The sequence below is a fragment of the Lissotriton vulgaris genome, chromosome 7, assembly GCF_964263255.1.
Source record: "Lissotriton vulgaris chromosome 7, aLisVul1.2, whole genome shotgun sequence".
In the NCBI taxonomy this organism is placed as follows: domain Eukaryota; kingdom Metazoa; phylum Chordata; class Amphibia; order Caudata; family Salamandridae; genus Lissotriton; species Lissotriton vulgaris.
Window position 1 is genome coordinate 1,615,366,850 of NC_141695.1, and position 18,137 is coordinate 1,615,384,986.

General features: G+C 44.0%; 1 protein-coding gene across 1 annotated transcript in view; it reads right to left on the reverse strand.

The window, feature by feature from the left end:
- Positions 1–18,137, reverse strand: part of CDH22 (cadherin 22) — a 1,063,019-nt gene that overhangs the window by 833,345 nt on the left and 211,537 nt on the right. The window contains exon 2 of the mRNA XM_086932547.1: positions 12,139–12,433. Coding sequence (XP_086788673.1) covers positions 12,139–12,433 — 295 coding nt within the window. The remainder of the gene's footprint in view (positions 1–12,138; positions 12,434–18,137) is intronic.

Here is an 18,137-nt window from a genome sequence, read left to right on the forward strand (position 1 = left end):
CTGCAACTCACACCTCCTTTGATCAGCTTGAAACAAGCCTTTATAACACTCAGTGAAGGAATACAAACTCTCCTTTTCTACCTGGTGTACAGCTGATAATCAAATTCTATGTACCCGGAAGCACTATGACCAGAAACAATGAGTAGGGTAGACCTGCCTGAGTCACTCATGCAAGGACCAGCAAAGATCAATTCATTTTTAGGAACCTACCCACTGAATCCATTCTCCTTCAACTTCTTAAACCTTTTACAGTCCTCTCCACAAAATAGTTGTAGAAGGCTTCAAGTCAGAATAATAAAAAAAATAAAAAAACACAAACAATTATTTCGGTGCGTTGGGCCAGTTTTTACTGGTGATTGCTCTGATATTACCACATACATTTTTTCAGGAAGCACTAATGCATACAGTCTCCTATACCTTGCAAAACACCTAAACATCTAAAACTGCCCTGATTTACCAATGGTGGATCCATTTAATTTGGTGCCCAGGCCTATTTTCTGTCCCATGCCGACCCTGTGGTCACCCATCAGGAAATCCACTGCACATACCCAGAAATCATAGTTTTATAGGGGCTGTCCCATTTACAGCAGCCTACCTGACGCCAATACCTACAGTGTCCGTTCTGTCCACAGGACACTATGCCAACCGGACAAAAAAAGTTATGAAAAGTTCCCTACACCAGGAGAAAACCCCCAGCATGTGACAGATATTAGTAACGTAATTTCCAAAAAAAGAGTGTCTTCAGAAATGACATCACTTACAGCAGATCTGGCACGGCCATGGCATGTCACACTGACCATCACTATCATTTGGCAGGGCCAAAGCATGCCCAACTTTACATTTAGCCGTGCAATAGTGACTGGAGCAGATGAGATCCAACATCGGAAGTACATCTCTATGACTGTCAACGCGCATACCCTAAAATGAGGCCCTAAATGTTTTCTATAACAAATGCCCACTGCACAGCTTTTATTTAGCATTGAATAATGGCCTATGCAATGTAAGTTGTTGCAAAAGAAAGGAACAACTTTGCAAACCAGACAAAGTTGCAAACTTAGGTTTTCAGTAAGGCTGCTAAAAATTGAAGAAACGCTGTGCCTTCTTACGAGAGGTGAGCGAGCCACTGAAAGCTTGAGCCAGGCTCGAGCTTGGAACTAGGCTCTGGTTCATCTTGATGCCTTGTTGGAACCTCGAGCCCATAACGAGCCGAGCTATCATGTGACTTCGATCTGCCACTCTCCCAACGACCAGGATGAGGCATTATGGCCAAAGCTGCTGATTTAGGAACTGGGAACCAGGTTCGAGTCTCAGCGTTGGCTCAACATCCTGTGATTCTGGGGAAACCACTTAATCCATGCTGATAAACAATGCATGTGACCTTATGCAATGTAACTGGTGCCAACTTAAAGCATTCCATTGCTTTCAGATCGAGATCAGGTATTGCAAACTGCATAGGATAACTACAAGGATGGGCGGACGGGCCTTCTCGCACCTGGCAGCAACCAGCTGAAATGAGCTGCCCGTGAATCTTAGACTGACAGATTGCTACCTATCTTTCAGGAAGCAATTAAAAACATTTCTCTTCCCCAAGCCTGATTAAAACATGGATTTTATTATCTGCCTATCACTGACATTCACTACTGTCATTATAGCGCCGTGATATCCTAACTTAGGATGATTGTTAGCGCTTTACAAGCACTATTAACATTAACATTAACATTAATATAGGTAAAAACAAAGCCTTAATATAAGGAAAGACAAATAGAATGATACCTGTTTCCTGACTGATTTGAACAAAGTTAAACCAGAAAACGTGGATAAATTGTGGCTTCCTTACTTTAAATTGCCTACCAAAAACTTTTTTTTCATTATGGATGTAAAAGCAATATGTGAGTTCAGAATGCTAGGGGCTGTATTACGGAAAGTGCCCCGGGAGCACAACGGGCATGTGCGCCTGCTCCGTGTGCCCCCGGAGCACTTTAGTATTACAGGAGGGGCTGCAGACTCTTGTGCAGCCCTTCTGTACTACAGATTTCGCTGGCGAACATGTAGTGCCAGTTCTATCTCAAGATGGCGTTCCCTCATTTGCATGGGGGCCTGACCCCAAACACAAAAGGGACTCTCTTTACTTCTGCGCCTGTACCATATTGTGGACATGAGCGCAAAGGCAACGAAGCTGCCAGGAGGCACACTGAAGGCGCCACAAAAAGGTTGCCCACTGTCAGTTTGCATTCGAATGGCATCCCTCTGGAGGGGCAAAAGGGAGCCCAATGGAGACCCCAGACATCCCCTTGCAGATGGGTGAAGTCACTCACTGTACCCACCTGCAAAGGGATCCCTGATCCCCTTTTAACCCCTCCCATGCTGGTGACGAATCCCAGCCGTCACGCCCCGCGGTAGGCATGTGCTGATGACGGCTGGGGTTCGTCACTGCCCCGCCCTGTTCTTTTGTTTACCGCACAGCGGTAAAATCGTGGCCGCAGCGAAAGGGTTAAAGGGCTGGCAGATTGCATCCTGCAGAGTGAAACACTGGGCGGCTTTGAGGCAGTCGCTCAATATTTCACTAGAATCGCTGCCCCAGGGCAGCATGAGTTCACATCTGCCCTTGTGCAGCACATTCACTGTAATAGGGTATTATGTCCCTGTTTGCGCACGGTGCCGGTATTTAAAGGGACATGGGGCAAACAGGATAAGTGCGCCCTATTTGTAATAGGCCCCTACTGTACAAAAACCTATTGTGTTTGATTGAATAGACTATAATATTGCTCTAACGTAATCTGAGCCACGTACAGGGCTTACATGACAATTTTCTTGCCTCTTGGTGCACGAATGGTTTATTTTAAAAACGATGGACCTGATTCATGAAGGTGACTTATGTGTAGTAAAGTTACGAGTGTGTGGAGTCTCCACACTTGGACAGATTATCCACACTCTCTGCATTGCGCAGTGTGGAGACTCTGCCCGACTGCGAAGAAGCTGCACTCGTAACTTTACTACACATAGGTTACCTTTGTGAATCTGGTCCTATCATTTTTAATAAGTACAGCTCAGTGCAGTGCTATAATGTGATGTATTAATGTCAAAGTTTCACATGTCAAAGAGAAACACTTTTTTGAACTTGTAAATGACTTTTTTTATATATAAAGTGATGTTTGCTGTGTGATTTACATAGCAAACATTTTCAGTGCTTGGCTCGGCTCTGGCTTGAGTTTCCCTGTAAAACTCTTGGCTCACCCACCTCTATTTCACAGGTCTACTTCTTGCTGGAATAGTCCAGCCCTGTGGGTCAGACAGGAACCAGCTTCAAGTGGGCCGGGTCTCACCGGGTCTGAGCACCAACAGTTTTTTAAAGAGGGCCTCGAAACGGGTCTCTATCGGGCCCTGTTTTGTGCCCTGACACACGCAGTCCGTTTTTTTACAGACTGCAGGGACAGCAGGCACATAGATGTGTGCTGCTCACACTGCTCACTTCTCACTAGTGGAGAAGTTACAACATGACGTCATTCCAGGTGAGCAGTGTAGGGGAAGGAAAATCCTTTAAAGAGTCCTTTTCTCTCTGAATTTCCCTTCTCTTTTTGAAACTCAGGAGCAGCAACATTGTTGTGGTGTCCCCAGGGCTTTAAGTGGAAGCTTTTTCAATATTATATACAAGCCATAGTTGCTGCCTATTTATCTAATGCACCTAACAACCATTGACAAAGCCAATAGTCCTGACTTGTTGTAGGTATGATGTATTTGTTGTATCATATATCTAGATGCAATGACAGAAACAACAAAATACAAGTCAGGCGGCACACTATGCTATGCACAGATATTTAGCTTATGTGTTTTTATGCCACGCCCTTAATTACATTGACCACGCCCCTTTGAGGCTCCCCCCAGTTTTTTCATCCCACTTAATGCTCTGACAGGAACCAAGGCAATTTGCGGAAACACTGCACTTCAGCACGTGCCAAAATCGCGTGGCCATGGCACCGCAACAGAGGAGTAAAAACTCCGGGGCAGATCTACAAGAAAGTGCCGCAGCGCGGCACCGCAAGCCCTTTGCCTGCGCCACGCTGCGGCACTTTCAGAGCACAGGAATACGAAATATCTACAATGATATGTCACATTCCTGTGCTCTCCCCTGCGCTGGCGCAGAAACAGCTGCCATGCGCTGGCGCAGGCACCCTTGCACCATGGTGCAAGGATGCCTGCTCCATGGAGAGATTGCTTTTGTGAAGGAAGGGGCACCTTCCTGCACAAACCCAATCACTGCAGGCGTTTTCCTCTTTCAATGCGTGCTGTAGAATTCAGCACGCATTGAAAGAGGAAAAAACGAAGAGAAATGAAAACATTCCTCCTCGTTTTGCTTAGCTACGCGCGTTTCCCCGGTCGGCCGCTAGGGTGGGGGCCGATTTTGGGCCCCTGGAGGGCCGATTTTGTTACCGGGGGTCGGCAATATTGGCGCCGGTAATAAAATCGGCCGAAAACGGCCCTCGCAAACTGCTCGGCTGCACTCCCCCTCACCTCAGGGGGAGGCAGCTGAGCAGTTTGCCAGGGCCGGTTTCTGCACCCAGTCCGGCCCTGCACCCCTATGGTGGCGCAGCAAACTGACGCATTTCCAGGTTTACGATTTCTCGTGAATCTGGAAATGCATCAGTGGACATGGGTGTTGCGTGGGAACACCCACAGCAACACCCATGTCCTGCCCCTAACACGCAAAGTGCTGCATGAACAGGGGCGATATTTACAAGCACAGGTTAAGTCACGCAGGGTGATTTTACCTGTGCTTGTAAATATCCCTTAGCAGGCTGCGCCACTAGTGCGTCACGCAACATGATGCACCGGCGGCACATGGGGCTTGTAAATCTGCCTCTCCGTGCGCAGCATTCAGTACATAATGCTAACAGAGAGCGCTGCAATTGTGTAGGTTAGAACTAATTCGGTCTCTAAGGACCCCGCGTGCGCACTACGGGTGCCGTGGGGCGGCATTCGTCCCAGTACGGTTCTTCCAAGCCTCCTTATAGTGTGTACAAAAGACACTGCGCCACATGCTGTGTGCGCCGGTCTCATGCTACACTTCTCACGAGAGGCACGTTCAATTAGCATTCCCCCCCCTAAACATGTCTAAAAACCCACCTCTGATTGTGGTACAGCTCCACGGGCAAATCCGAGCGCCTACTTCATTCACTGTGAAATTCTGACAGATGTGTCAGCATAATGGAAGAAAAACATTTTAAGCTGGCTTTCCCCCAGACCTGTGCGTTAAGGTGCCAGAATTACCGAGCACTCCAGGTTCGCACGAATGTACGCTAATGCCAGCTGTAATGTGACAGATAAAAGCTTTAGTGGGAAATTCTACAAAATGGCGGGACACTTACCCTGACTGCAGGGTGCCTTGTTTACTCCTGTTGTCTGTCTGGGCTAGTTAGAGTGCTCCGAGCACGTAAGTGCTGCTTACGTGCAACACGAGACGTGCGAATAGTGCACAATTAGAGGCAGGCCTTTTCACCAGACATAACAAGGGGTGTACACTCCAGAAAGTGAACGTGTTCACTTTCAACAACTCCCATCATACAGGGATACTCCAGGCCAGGTACATATAATTTTCATGAAATGTATGCATATTACGCACACAAAAGTTGCATTTTGGCCCATCCACACAGTTCTTTTTTGCCTCGCGCTCCCCAAAGCAACATTTTTCTAAATTGGGGGCGGTGCTTGTGAAATGATTTAATGGACCATTTTTTTGTGGCTTATCATCCACAACAATTGTGTCATTTATGTAATACGACACATTTATCGAACAAAAACAGAAGTTGACCAGAAACTGTACTCCCCATAATTTGGGTGTTGGAAGACCCTACACTCCTGGGGCCTCATTTATGATGCTTTGCGTCACTTTTACGCCGCCGGTGCGTCACTTTTTGTGATGCACCAGTGGCGTAAAAGATGCGCCATATTTACAAAGTGACGCATCTAGGTAGATGCGTCACTTTGTAAACCCCTGCGCCACATTATACCTGCTCCAGGTATAATGTATGCAAGGGGGGCGTATTGAAGCAAGGAAGGGTCGTAGAAGTGACGCAGTGAAATCTATGAGATTTCACTGCATCACTTTTAGGACGCTGTTGCGTCAAAATCTTGCGCCTGCCTCACAGTAGGCGTAAGACTAATGCAGGCCCCTTCACATGGGGCTTGCCCCAATGTGAAAGGACGCATTGCTGGAGTTGCGTCACTTTTTTAAAAATCCGTACATATAAATGTGGATTATATTGTCACGGCACAAGCTTGGCACAACCTCCTTCTTTCAGTGCATATTGAAGCCAATATTTGAATATTTATAAAGTCTAAATGATTTCATTTCAGTCCTAGGGCTCCCTCAGTGACATCACTATTCATCTCTTTGTTTCCGTGTTTGATTCTCATTTTAGCACCAGGACACCTTCGGGTAACCATCCACTTTATAAATCAAAAATCATATCAAATCATATATATAATTTACATATGCAGAGTGCTTTTCCCACAGGATTGGACCTTGTAGCACTATAAATGCATGCCACTATTCATAATGTAAAAGAGGACATGTTCCACCAATCAGCTGAACTTGCATCTATTTTTCATTTAAGGTGTGTGTGTGTGTTTGTCCTTTATATGCACATTCCTAACATTAAAATAATAGCAAAATAGTTATTGAATATTTTGTTCTTTTTAGCCACGTCTTTGACTCCACCGCCTCTCTCACCTTCTCGCTGACTGTGCCCCCAGGGCACTCAGGATTACAGTCCCACACTTTTAATATATTTCACCTTCTGCATATAAATGAAGGCAGACTGGAAACGTGCCAAACAAACAAGGTCGCTCTTCCAGGGCATCCTCATTTGCAAGCACTTGCAGAGGTATTACCGCCCCCCTGGAAATACAGTCACGCCCCCATGCAGGTGCGACTGCATCCCATACATTGAAGACCTCTGCACCAGGTAGATACACATAGTTTGCCCTGTTTATGTTGTAGAAGCGCACAGAGAACTTTCATCACCCAGCCACACTATATCAGTCTCACTCTATAACTGTTTGTATTAATTATATGTATGTTGATGTATTATATATATATATGCTTATGTTCAATTAACATTGTTCTGGATTAAGTGCTCACCAATCGTAACTTGTGGTGAATACGTTGTATCAGATGTATTATGCACCCATTTGTAATCTTTTTGGTCTCTGTTTTTTATTATGTCTCAATTTTGAGATAAATCTCAATAAAGAAAGAATTCTATATGTTTTAAATAGTTGTTGATCTATTGCACTGAGTCTGGGTTATCCCCCCCCACCCCCCGGTCATGTTAAGACTAGATTAATGTAATTTGAATTGTAGTAACTGCCTAGGAATTTTTCTTCCATTGTAGTATTACCCTGTCCTAGGAGTTCTAGAACACAAACTGGGGGTCCTTGATATTCACATTATGTGTAGAAGCGTACTTGTCTCAGGACACATACTCACAGGGCCGAACCGGGAACAGCAACCAGCCCTGGAAGGTTGCTGCTCAACTGGCCCTGGGAGCGGGGGGGGGGGGGGGGACGGGGGGGGGGGGCTAGCAAGAAGCACCACTCCCGTTTTTCTTACAGGGGGCCGAAAACCTGCCCCGAGTGACAAAAGCGGCCGCGCCGGGCACAAAACCGGTCTCCACCCCTCCGGCCCACCGGGGAAATGCCCAGTGCCCGCTACGGCCAATCTTGCCCTGCATACTCACTGCTGGCTTCACCAGGTATGCATGCCTTCTCTGAATAGGCACACAGTCTGCTTCTTTCATGGAGTGAATATCTGCTTAAAGATTCTGGCTCCCGTATCATAATCGCCTTCTCTAGATGGATGCTCACATTCTGCCTCTCCCATAGAGTGGACATGTTCTATTTTCAAGATAGATGCACAGGGTCAACATCTCCGATGTAGCAGATATGCATTTATCCCAGGAAACCCACTCATAGCCACCCTCTCCCATTATACAGGATTCCTCTGGATATTCACAGCCTTCTTCACCCATAGGTGGATATGCGCTTGAGCATTCTGGTTGCAGTACCATACAGGACTTCTTAGGGTAGGTTTTCTAGGTTTGCCTCTCCCATGTAGCGGATATGTGCTTGCAGTAGTCCGCTCCCATTACCCAAGACTCCACCAGACAGATGCACTCTCAATCTGCCTCTCCCAATGAACTGATATGCTCTTATCTCCGGCTAGACACTCCTATGTAGTGGATATGTACTTGTAGAATCGGCCTCTACCATCACACAGGACTACCCAGGATATATACTCACAATCCGCCTTTCCCACGTGGTGGATAAGCTTTTATCTCAGGGTAGACACTCTCAGCCTGCCCCTGTAATGAAGAGGATTTGTCCTTATTTCAGGGTAAATACTCAGTCTGCCTATCTTATGGAGTGGCTATGCCCTTATTTCAGGGTAGATACTTAGGGGCATATTCATGAGGAAGTGGTGGAGTGCAGCGTTAGCCTCCTTGGCTTAAATATAAATGTACATTTAATTTAAATATTTATGTATAGCTAGAATTAAAAAAATAACACATTACAGCACATAAATGCATAAAATTAAAGGTGTATTAAATAATTCATGAATTAAAACATTACTTAAATGGATAAATAAATACACTTAAATATAAATAATTTTGAAAATTCCACCCTCACTAATATTTTTATCTTTATTTAATGTCTAATAGCTTTTGTTAAAATTCTGTGAAATTAGATCAAATTATTTTTATTTTTTATTAGAAGTTTAATAGTTTATTTTAATGATTTTAAATTAAATGTATTGATTTTAAAATAATATATTTATTCAATAATCATTTCTCATGTGTAACATATATAATGTAAATGCTGAAATAATTTAATTAATTCAGCATTAGTTCCAAAGGTGTCTTTTATTTCCCTGCCTATATTTTGTTTACTAAGGGGACGTGTTAAACTACCTGTGAGTGGCCAAAATTGTGATGAATCCCCATTTTCTCGCTACTCTCCTCCCACATTTACTACAGAAATGTATACCGACTTGTGCGGGTATCTCCTCCTACAGGTATACACACAGAAATGAGGGCAGAGGCAAGGTCTCCGGCCATAGGTTTGTTTATATAATTTTTAGTACATGAGTAGTACCACTTTGCATACTTCAAGAGTGAATAGGTCCCATACAGTTCCAGTCCATGCAATGTATATATTTCACCAGACAATGACTATGGCACCTAGACTAAGATTCATCCCCAATTATTGGAGCTGTCCAATAAAAATGAGATGACCATCATACAGGGATTGTGGAAGGGAAGAGGTACCACAACGATGCTAACACCTAAAATAGCACCGGTAAACATACTGAATGATATAGACATTCACGGGAGTGGGGTTGGTAACTGCAAAACACAGCATCATGCAGATGTAGAATGTAGAAGAAGCGCCAAACCAGGTGAAAATGGGAGGGGGGTTTCGACCACTGTATAATTATACAGAGGCCAAAATACAGTGGGCCTCATTTATGAGAAATGACGCATCGCTGCGTGAAAGCAGCAATGCGTCACTTCTCAGTGCGCACTCCTTGCGACATACATGATGCGTCATATTTATTGTATGACGCATCATGTCGCATTGAGTTACAGATACATCAGTATGTCTGACGTATCTGTAAGCGCAAAAGTGACGCATTGCTGGAGTGTGTCACAAAAGTGACGCAACTCCTGAAATGCGCCCTTTCACATGGGGCAAGCCCCATGTGAAAGGGCCTGTGTCAGTCTCATGCCTGCTGTAAGGCAGGCGCAAGATTTTTACCCAACGGCGTCCTAGACGTGATGCAGTGAAATCTCATAGATTTCACTGCGTCACTTCTACGAGGCTTTTTGCGGTGGAACGCCCCCACCCCTGCATACATTATACCTGATGCAGGTTTAATGTAGTGCAGGGGTTTACAAAGTGACGCATCTGCTTAGATGCGTCACTTTGTAAATAGTGCACAACAGGAGGCATGTTTTACGCCGCCGATGTGTTACATAAAGTGACGCATCGGCAGCGCAAAACTGACGCAAGACCTCATAAATGAGGCCCAGTGTGCTTTGAATTAGATTTATAATGCCATCAAATCCATCGCCAGCTGCATGGTACAAGAAACACTCAATGTGTTTCAGCGAGCCTGTCGGCTTGCTCACAGGTGAGAAGCAATTCTCTCTGTGGGTATTTTAAACAGTCCATGTGATAAACAGTGACAATGAAAAAAGGACTTACAGGTAAAGTATACACATCATTTTTCATGGCGGCTATTTTAACCCCTTGCATGCTGATGACGAACCCCAGCCATCATGCACTACGGTGTTCGTGTGCTGATGACGGCTGGGGTTCGTCATGGCCCGCCCCTGTTCATTTGTTTACAGCACAGGAGCGGAAACGGGCCAGCAGTGAAGGGGTTAAGGTGGTAAAAGTCAAATATGAAATATAACTCAAATCACATATTTGTTGCAAAGAAGCATTGCAGCCGCAATCAAGTGAAGTCAACAAAATATTAAAGTTAAAATGATAAAACATAGTCCTCATAAGTATGATTGGCAATATTACCAAATTAAGCCCCAGGAGGCACACTGAGACCTCTAACATAGATAGTCTACTGCCGTCTTCTGATGACTGTGACAATGTCAAAAATTAAACAGAAAGTATAATATGTAAATGGCGGTCAGCCAAAAGTGAATAATTCCACAGGACCGTTAAGCTAATGAGCTTGCCTGGCACATCATGATTACTCTTGATATTGCGATACCTGTGTGTGGCAAACAGTAAACAAGTTACTAGATTCATCATCTTGTTGCAAAGCATAACAATTGAATAGGGCGGAAATTCATAAAGTTCTGAAATCCCTTGAAATTCAGTTATAAAAAATAAATCTTCCATTCTCACGAAGTCAATTGTTGGCTTCCTGCAGGAGAAAGGCCATACAAGACAGGGCATTGTTCCACCAGGGAACTGACACCACCACATTTCCTTTAGGATGGATCAAGTTGCAACACTTCCACCACAAAGACAAAAAGGGGTCAGGAAATTAAAGATGGTCATTAGAGCACTGCTGCTCCTTTTTTGTTATCCAGGACGTTCTCGGTCCCAGCCATTTATCCATAGAGTTCATGCATTTTAGATCTGCTAGAGAAAAGTTAGGCCAAGAGAATAGTCTTTTTAGAAGACTTAATAGGTAGAAAGAGACTGATCAATAGGGATAGGAGGTGGGCAGAGGGGATTTACAAAGGATACTGCAGAGCATGGGAACTATGGGCCCGATTCACAGAATGAACTTAAGACTCAATCCTAAATGTACTACTACTTTTGGTATTCACAGAATGAACTTACTACTTTTGGCATTCACAGAATGCACTTACTACTTTTGGTATTCACAGAAGTTAGGATTTTGTCTTAAGTTTGTTTTAAGACAAACTTAAGACAGACTTAAGACAGATTTAAGACAGACTTAAGACAAAATCCTAACTTCTGTGAATACCAAAAGTAGTAAGTTCATTCAGTGAATGCCAAAAGTAGTAAGTGCATTCTGTGAATACCAAAACACTAGTAAGTTTAGGATTGAGTCTTAAGTTCATTCTGTGAATCAGGTCCTATAAGAGCCATATGCTTCTCATTTGTCACTACTTCTTGCAGCATAAAACCCTGTGCCTGGAATCTAATAATTCATATGATGTTTAAAAGACTCACAACATCATTGTTGTGGATGAAGAACAAAGACCAGTTCCCAACTAGATTTCACATCCCAGATAGTTGGGTATAAAGGTGTGAGTATTTCCCCTGACTCCACCTCTCTTGGCTTAGTTGTCTCTTCTTAGTGATGGTGTGCCTGCTTTAGTTGCATGCAAATCTTATAACTGATTTACACAAATATGCAGCCAGTAATATCATTTAAGATGAAGCAGGCGACAGAGAAACAATTTGCAAGGTAGGGGAGAGGGTAGGGGAGAAAATGAGAATATAGCTGTTGGGTCAGAAAAACAGAATGGGAGGAAAATGGAATGGGAGGAAAAGCCTGCAATGAGTGAAGGGGTTCAACAAAGAACAAATAGGCATTTTGGTCCTATGTCAACTAGGTACATTAACTTGTGGGTTACTCACCAATTGGAGAGAGCTCAGGAATGCTTCCTATGTAGGGGACCTGCATAAATTTAGGTTCACTGTCATTAATATCCTGGACCTTGATGATGAATTCAGATTCGGGCTCCAGCAGGTTGTCGGTTTCGCGGTCTCGAGCCTGAGCTTTCAGGGTGTAGAAAGTCTTGTGTTCGCGGTCCAGGCGCTCAGTTGCGTGAATGTCCCCTGTGAGCTCGTCGATGATGAAGATAGTTCCTGCGCCTTCCCCTGAAATTGTGTATTTGATGGAACGGTCCCCTTCATCGGAGTCAGAGTGAATCTGTCATAGGAAAAGACAAGACAATTGTAAATGATGTTGAGTGGGCTACGGTTATGTAGCGGAATAAGAAGTCAAAAGACTATTATTGAGTTATCATCGGCTGATCTGCGTTAAAGATCTTCATCTCTCCAAATAATATTTCTCCATCAATACCAATGGACACCTACTCCCACTAACTGTCTTTCACTCATTTTCTTTTTTATAATACTAGATAGTTTTCCCCTCAATACCTACTTTCTGACCATAACTCTAGAAATTTTACACCTGGGCAGAAATGTTCATAGGACTATCCCTCTCACCAATCCACAGTCGTATAAAGGAACATGTCTCAATCCTAGTTTTCCATCACTGTTAACCACCAACAACCAAAGTTGCCCAATCCATTTAATCTATAGGGGAGCTTCAATAAACCTAGCAATTTACCCTCATACATTTTAACCAATATTAATCTGCCTCAAGTCACAAAGTGGTGCTCACTCCCAAAAGTGTTACCAAGTATACGCACCCATAGTAATATTTTCTGAATACATTTCTCTACCCATAAGCCCATCACTAGATTCTTCAAACACTGATATTGACAATTTTGGTCATTTATCCTCCATACTACTCAAAGGCAATATTGCAATAGTACTATACCATCATTAGCCTCAAATGTCCCAAATGACTGGCTCGTGGTCTTATTGACAAACTTCTGACTGCTTAATAAGCTATCAACCCTTAGGGCTAGTCGCTCATGGGGATTATTTATGTAGAAGTCATGCAGGGCAGTAAGTCACCTTGCAGCGCTGCGTGACAGGGAAAGGGCAGGGATGCACCATATTTAACACAATGCTGCACATTCCTGCATGTTCCCAGTGCTGGCGCACAATGTGCTGCCTAATGCCAAAGTAGACTGTCTTGCACCATGGTGCAAGGGTGTCTGTGGTGTAAGCAGGATTGTCTATGTGCAGGAAGCAACACTCTCCTGCACAAAAGCAATCCCCTGAGGCATTTTCCTCTTCGTATGTGTGCTGCAAAATACAGCAAACATAGAAAGAGGAAATAGCGAGGTGAAATAACCATATTTCTCTTGATTCGCCCACCCCCATGAAGGCATAGCATTTTGGTGCGTTCCAAGGACTACCAGTAATAGCAAATCTGGGAATGCATCAAAATCCAAGGATTTTGCATAGGAATACCCAAGCACCACCCATGGGGTGCCTCCTTGAGGAAGAGTAACGCAACACAATGCAATGATTTGCTCTGCGTTACTCTGGATTTATCAAGCCATTCAGCACCATGCAAGGTGGACTCGCCTGCAGGGCCAGACTGGGAACCTAAAGCAGTCCAGGCAATTTTCTAGGACCAGCCCCTGGGGAGGCACTGCCTGGCCCAGAGAGACTGGAAATACTTGCTTACTGCCTATGTTACTGGAGATGATATTGCAACACTGCTGCAAAACCGGCCCCTCACTGCTACAAACCGGCCACCACCTTCCATCGCATTATGGGTTGATTCGCGGATGTATGACGTTACAACACAATTTTTACACCGCAACATCCATTACAACGCATACCATTACAACGCATGCCATTACTACGAATTCTTTGAAACTACCTTTAAAACGCATTCCACTACAACGTATACTACCTTTACAACGCATACCATTACAATGCATAACATTACATTACATGTAAGGTAAGTGTTGGGTAGTGTAGGGGTTAAAATTACTATTTTAACTCCAGGGGGTGCAACAGTAGGGTAAATGTTGGATAGTGTAGGGGTACAAATTACTATTCTAACTCCAGGGGGTGCAACAGTAGGGTAAGTGTTGGATAGTGTAAGGGTACTATGTGTTGTATTGCTATGCTTTGTAATGGTATGCGTTGTAATGACTGCGTTGTAATGGCATGCGTTGTAGTAGTGTGCGTTGTAGTGTCATGCGTTGTAATGGTTGCGTTGTAAATGCATGCATTGTAATGGATGTTGCGTTGTAAAAGTTTCGTTGTAATGGTAGTGCGGTGTAAAAGTTGCGTTGTAAAGGTTGTTTCCCTTGATTCGCACAAGCACCCCTTTGCATGGTGCAAAAGCTAAGCCACCCGCACACAAATATAGTCTGCACTCCTGTTGCAATAGGGTGAGCTATCTGCCTGCAAAACTGCTCACATGCACCATCAGATTAGTAGGTAACTTCTACCAGTTGACTAGAGGCACTAACCATAACTACAGCATTTATAAGACTGCCACTTTAACACTAATATGAATGTACATGATCCTCAAGTTACTACTGGGGCACGGTCAACAATAGCCTAACTTAATGTTAGCATTCATGAGTGGTACTTGCATGTACACCTCAATGTCACGAGCTGTGCTAGTCCGACACACTTCCTCCTGACATTTCTCTTCATGCGCAAATTATATCTATCTGCCTTTAGGACATCTCCGCTCACATTTCAGAGATTGTCTTCCATCAATATTAAGGACTGCATGCACAAACGCGTGAGCACACCCACTAATACCCGCTGATTTAATATGTTTATTAAAACCATTTGGCACTCCAACGCACCACGAAACTGATTTACAGCTCACATTATAAAAGTAATATGCGTAATTAAAATAAGCAAACACACATTTACACATTTCTTCCAAGGGGATTACACAAGTTAATATTGTATAAAAAAAATAATCACTCAATGCGTTTAGGAGGTGAAATCAAATAAATATCTACAATGAGGGGAAGAAGAGAGAGGGGGTTGGACACACACATCTGCAGACATTGGATTTTCATGAGTTTCAGCAGCTAACAATCCATGGGCTGGTAGAGGGACATGGATGTGCAGGGCTGGACCAAGGCGGAGGGCCAGTTATACATCCCAGTGGGAAACCATCAAGCTGAGGGCCACACTTAGCATACCCGAGAAATGAGACACAGCAGTGTCTGTTATTGCGTCCATTTGGGGATAATCAAGTCTTGGATCATGAAGGAACTCCCAAATGAAAGATATATTGGAGATAGTTATAGTGTCAAGTAGGGGAAAAACTTGTCTAGTTCCTGATACAACCAACAAAGGAAGGACACACAGTACTTCTAGATCTGCAGTTCAGTGGGAGTTTGTCAAATCAAGGATGAGAGCAATCCTCCTTAAGAAAATACACACAGTATAACTGAGTGTAGCTCCCAAGAAAGAAAGAGCATTTAAACTGTCCAGTTGTCAACAATCAAGCCTAGGGTAAAACTAAATCAAAGTAGGGTCGGGTACGGTGAGCTACCAGGAAAACCAAACAGTAGGCCAACCCAACTCTCCCCTAAACTAACAAGCATTTGCAATGCAATAGGTCTTGCATTTAGGAGAGTTTGAGCTATTGGCATTGTAAATGACAATGCCTTTTATTTATGTGTTGTTTTTAAAACAGATACATATAAGGCATTGTCATTTACAATGCAATAGCTTAAACTCTGGCAAATGTGAAACCTCTAGCATTGCAAATGTGTTTGGCGCCCGTGCTATAAATATATTTTTTAAAGCGTTAGGAGAGAGTGTGTCCTGCCTGTAGCATCAGGCAGGACAAAGGTATTTGAGAAAATAGTGCTCTGAGGCTGTAATGAACGCCTATTGAGTAACAACACACGTTCCAGGTGGTGTCGCCATGGGGAGGTGACAAAATGAGACAGCTTGGTACTAAGGAGGGGCTACTAAGCCTGTTGAGCAATGAACAGCCACAGTTTACAGTGGACAATGACACAAGCCAATGAAAAATATGAACGGAGAGTGGGCGGAGCTTCAAGTCCCTACCTGAATATAGCTTGCCCCGCAGAGCAGCACGTGATTTGTACTGGCAAGACCAAAAAAACAGAAACTAGAATCAAGCAAAAATGCCAAAATGCAGGGTCTAACTCTGGTCCTGACAAACTCCCCGGAATAGACAACCAAATAACGAGCTGGGCAAACATCCACTCCAAATAACATTGGAACGGGGGCTAGAGGAATACCAAAGAATCAGTACAGAAGCCTCGAATGACGTACACAGCCCAAAAAAGACAGTCACACATAGGATTTAGAGCAAGAACGAAGAGTGGATATTCTAGACTGAGTGGACAATATTAGCAAGAAAAGGACCAGCTAGTGACCAATTCCCTCACCAAAAACAAGGACCAGTCACATCCAACATAGTGTCAGAGAAATCTGTTGCCAGACACCTCCCATCATGAAAAACACAAAGTCCCCTAAGGTCAGACGTCTCCTAGGGAGAGGCACTGAAACTGACATACAAACACCAAGAAACTTCCCAACAGAGAGACAGTGAAACTGAGCACTGGACACTACCCACACTACACAAAGACATCGAAAATCAGGAAAATACCCTTCCACACAACTGAGACTGACGAGTAGTGCTAGACACTTCTCACAGAGAAATGCAAACACTATGGGACAGACATCTTCCTTAGGAGACAGCACCCATTTACTTCCAGCAGGGATGTGCAATACTAACAACGAGCACCAGGCAGTTCCCACGAAGAGATACACACAACTTGGATCCTCAGACAGCCCATGACACACAGACCCACACACCTTTTACTGAGAGATGCAGATTCCCAGGGACAGTCATATTCCCAGGGAAACATTGAAAATGACAGCCAGACACCTCACAGAATGATTTAATGGCCAAACACTTCTTGCAGAGAGATATTGAAACCAAGGGGCATGTGTACAATAGAAATGGCGGAGAGTGGCGTTAGCCTGCTTTGCTTAACGCCATGCTCCGCCACTTCAGAAACTCAGGGCTGCACCATTTTTACAACAATATGGTGCAGCCCTGCATTACCCCCTGTGCTGGTGCTAAATTTAGCTGCCTAGCGCCAACGCAGGCACCCTTGCACCATAGGGGTGCACAGTGGAACAGGCTTTGGAGCCAAACACAATTGCACCTATCCTCAGTGAATTATGGACTGGAGATCCAAAACCCACGAAATCTCCTAAAACACAGACTGTCTCAATTTCCATGAACAACAAGTGATGGACCGAATGTGGTTCAATGTCACACATTCCCCCAGTCAAAAGATCTGGGCCCAAATCCATCGTTTTTTTGCACTCCACACCACCCTGGGTTAGACAATGGCGATATGCAAATCAGCTCTGACCCTGTTGCCCCATGGGAACAGTCCAGTCCGAACTACAAAAGCCATGTCCTTCCCAGAACGGAATCAAGCATCCGAGGACCGGACCGGTTTCGAGGTAACACCTCTCATCAGCCCGGCTAGCTTGACTCCAAGTGGTGTGGAGTGCCTGGGACCCACGTCTGGGCATCCCCACACACAATGTCCAGCACTCTAATTTCAGTTATGGTTCACAGAAAATTATTAATTTTTTTGTATACATTTGTAAATCTGATTTCATAAAAGCAGTGGTGGTTCAGTAGAGTTGTTTTCAGTAAATTCTTTATTCATAAAGTATTTTCCAGCAGGATAAAAGACTGTAGCCAACGCGACTTCTTCAGGGCAAAAAACACATGTTCTTGCGGCCTGTGCTGAATTCTTACACAAGTGTAATTTCTCCTTATTTTAAGACCTGATATAACTGGATTGTATCTGAGATATTGAATGCAGTGTATGATGTTTATTAACAATTTTTGATTGCTGAATTTTCAGGATAGGGGATCAGTCAGTATCAACCGTCCTCCGTTTCATTTCCTGACTGGTTTTTAAGAATAAGTTGGCCGGCACGTG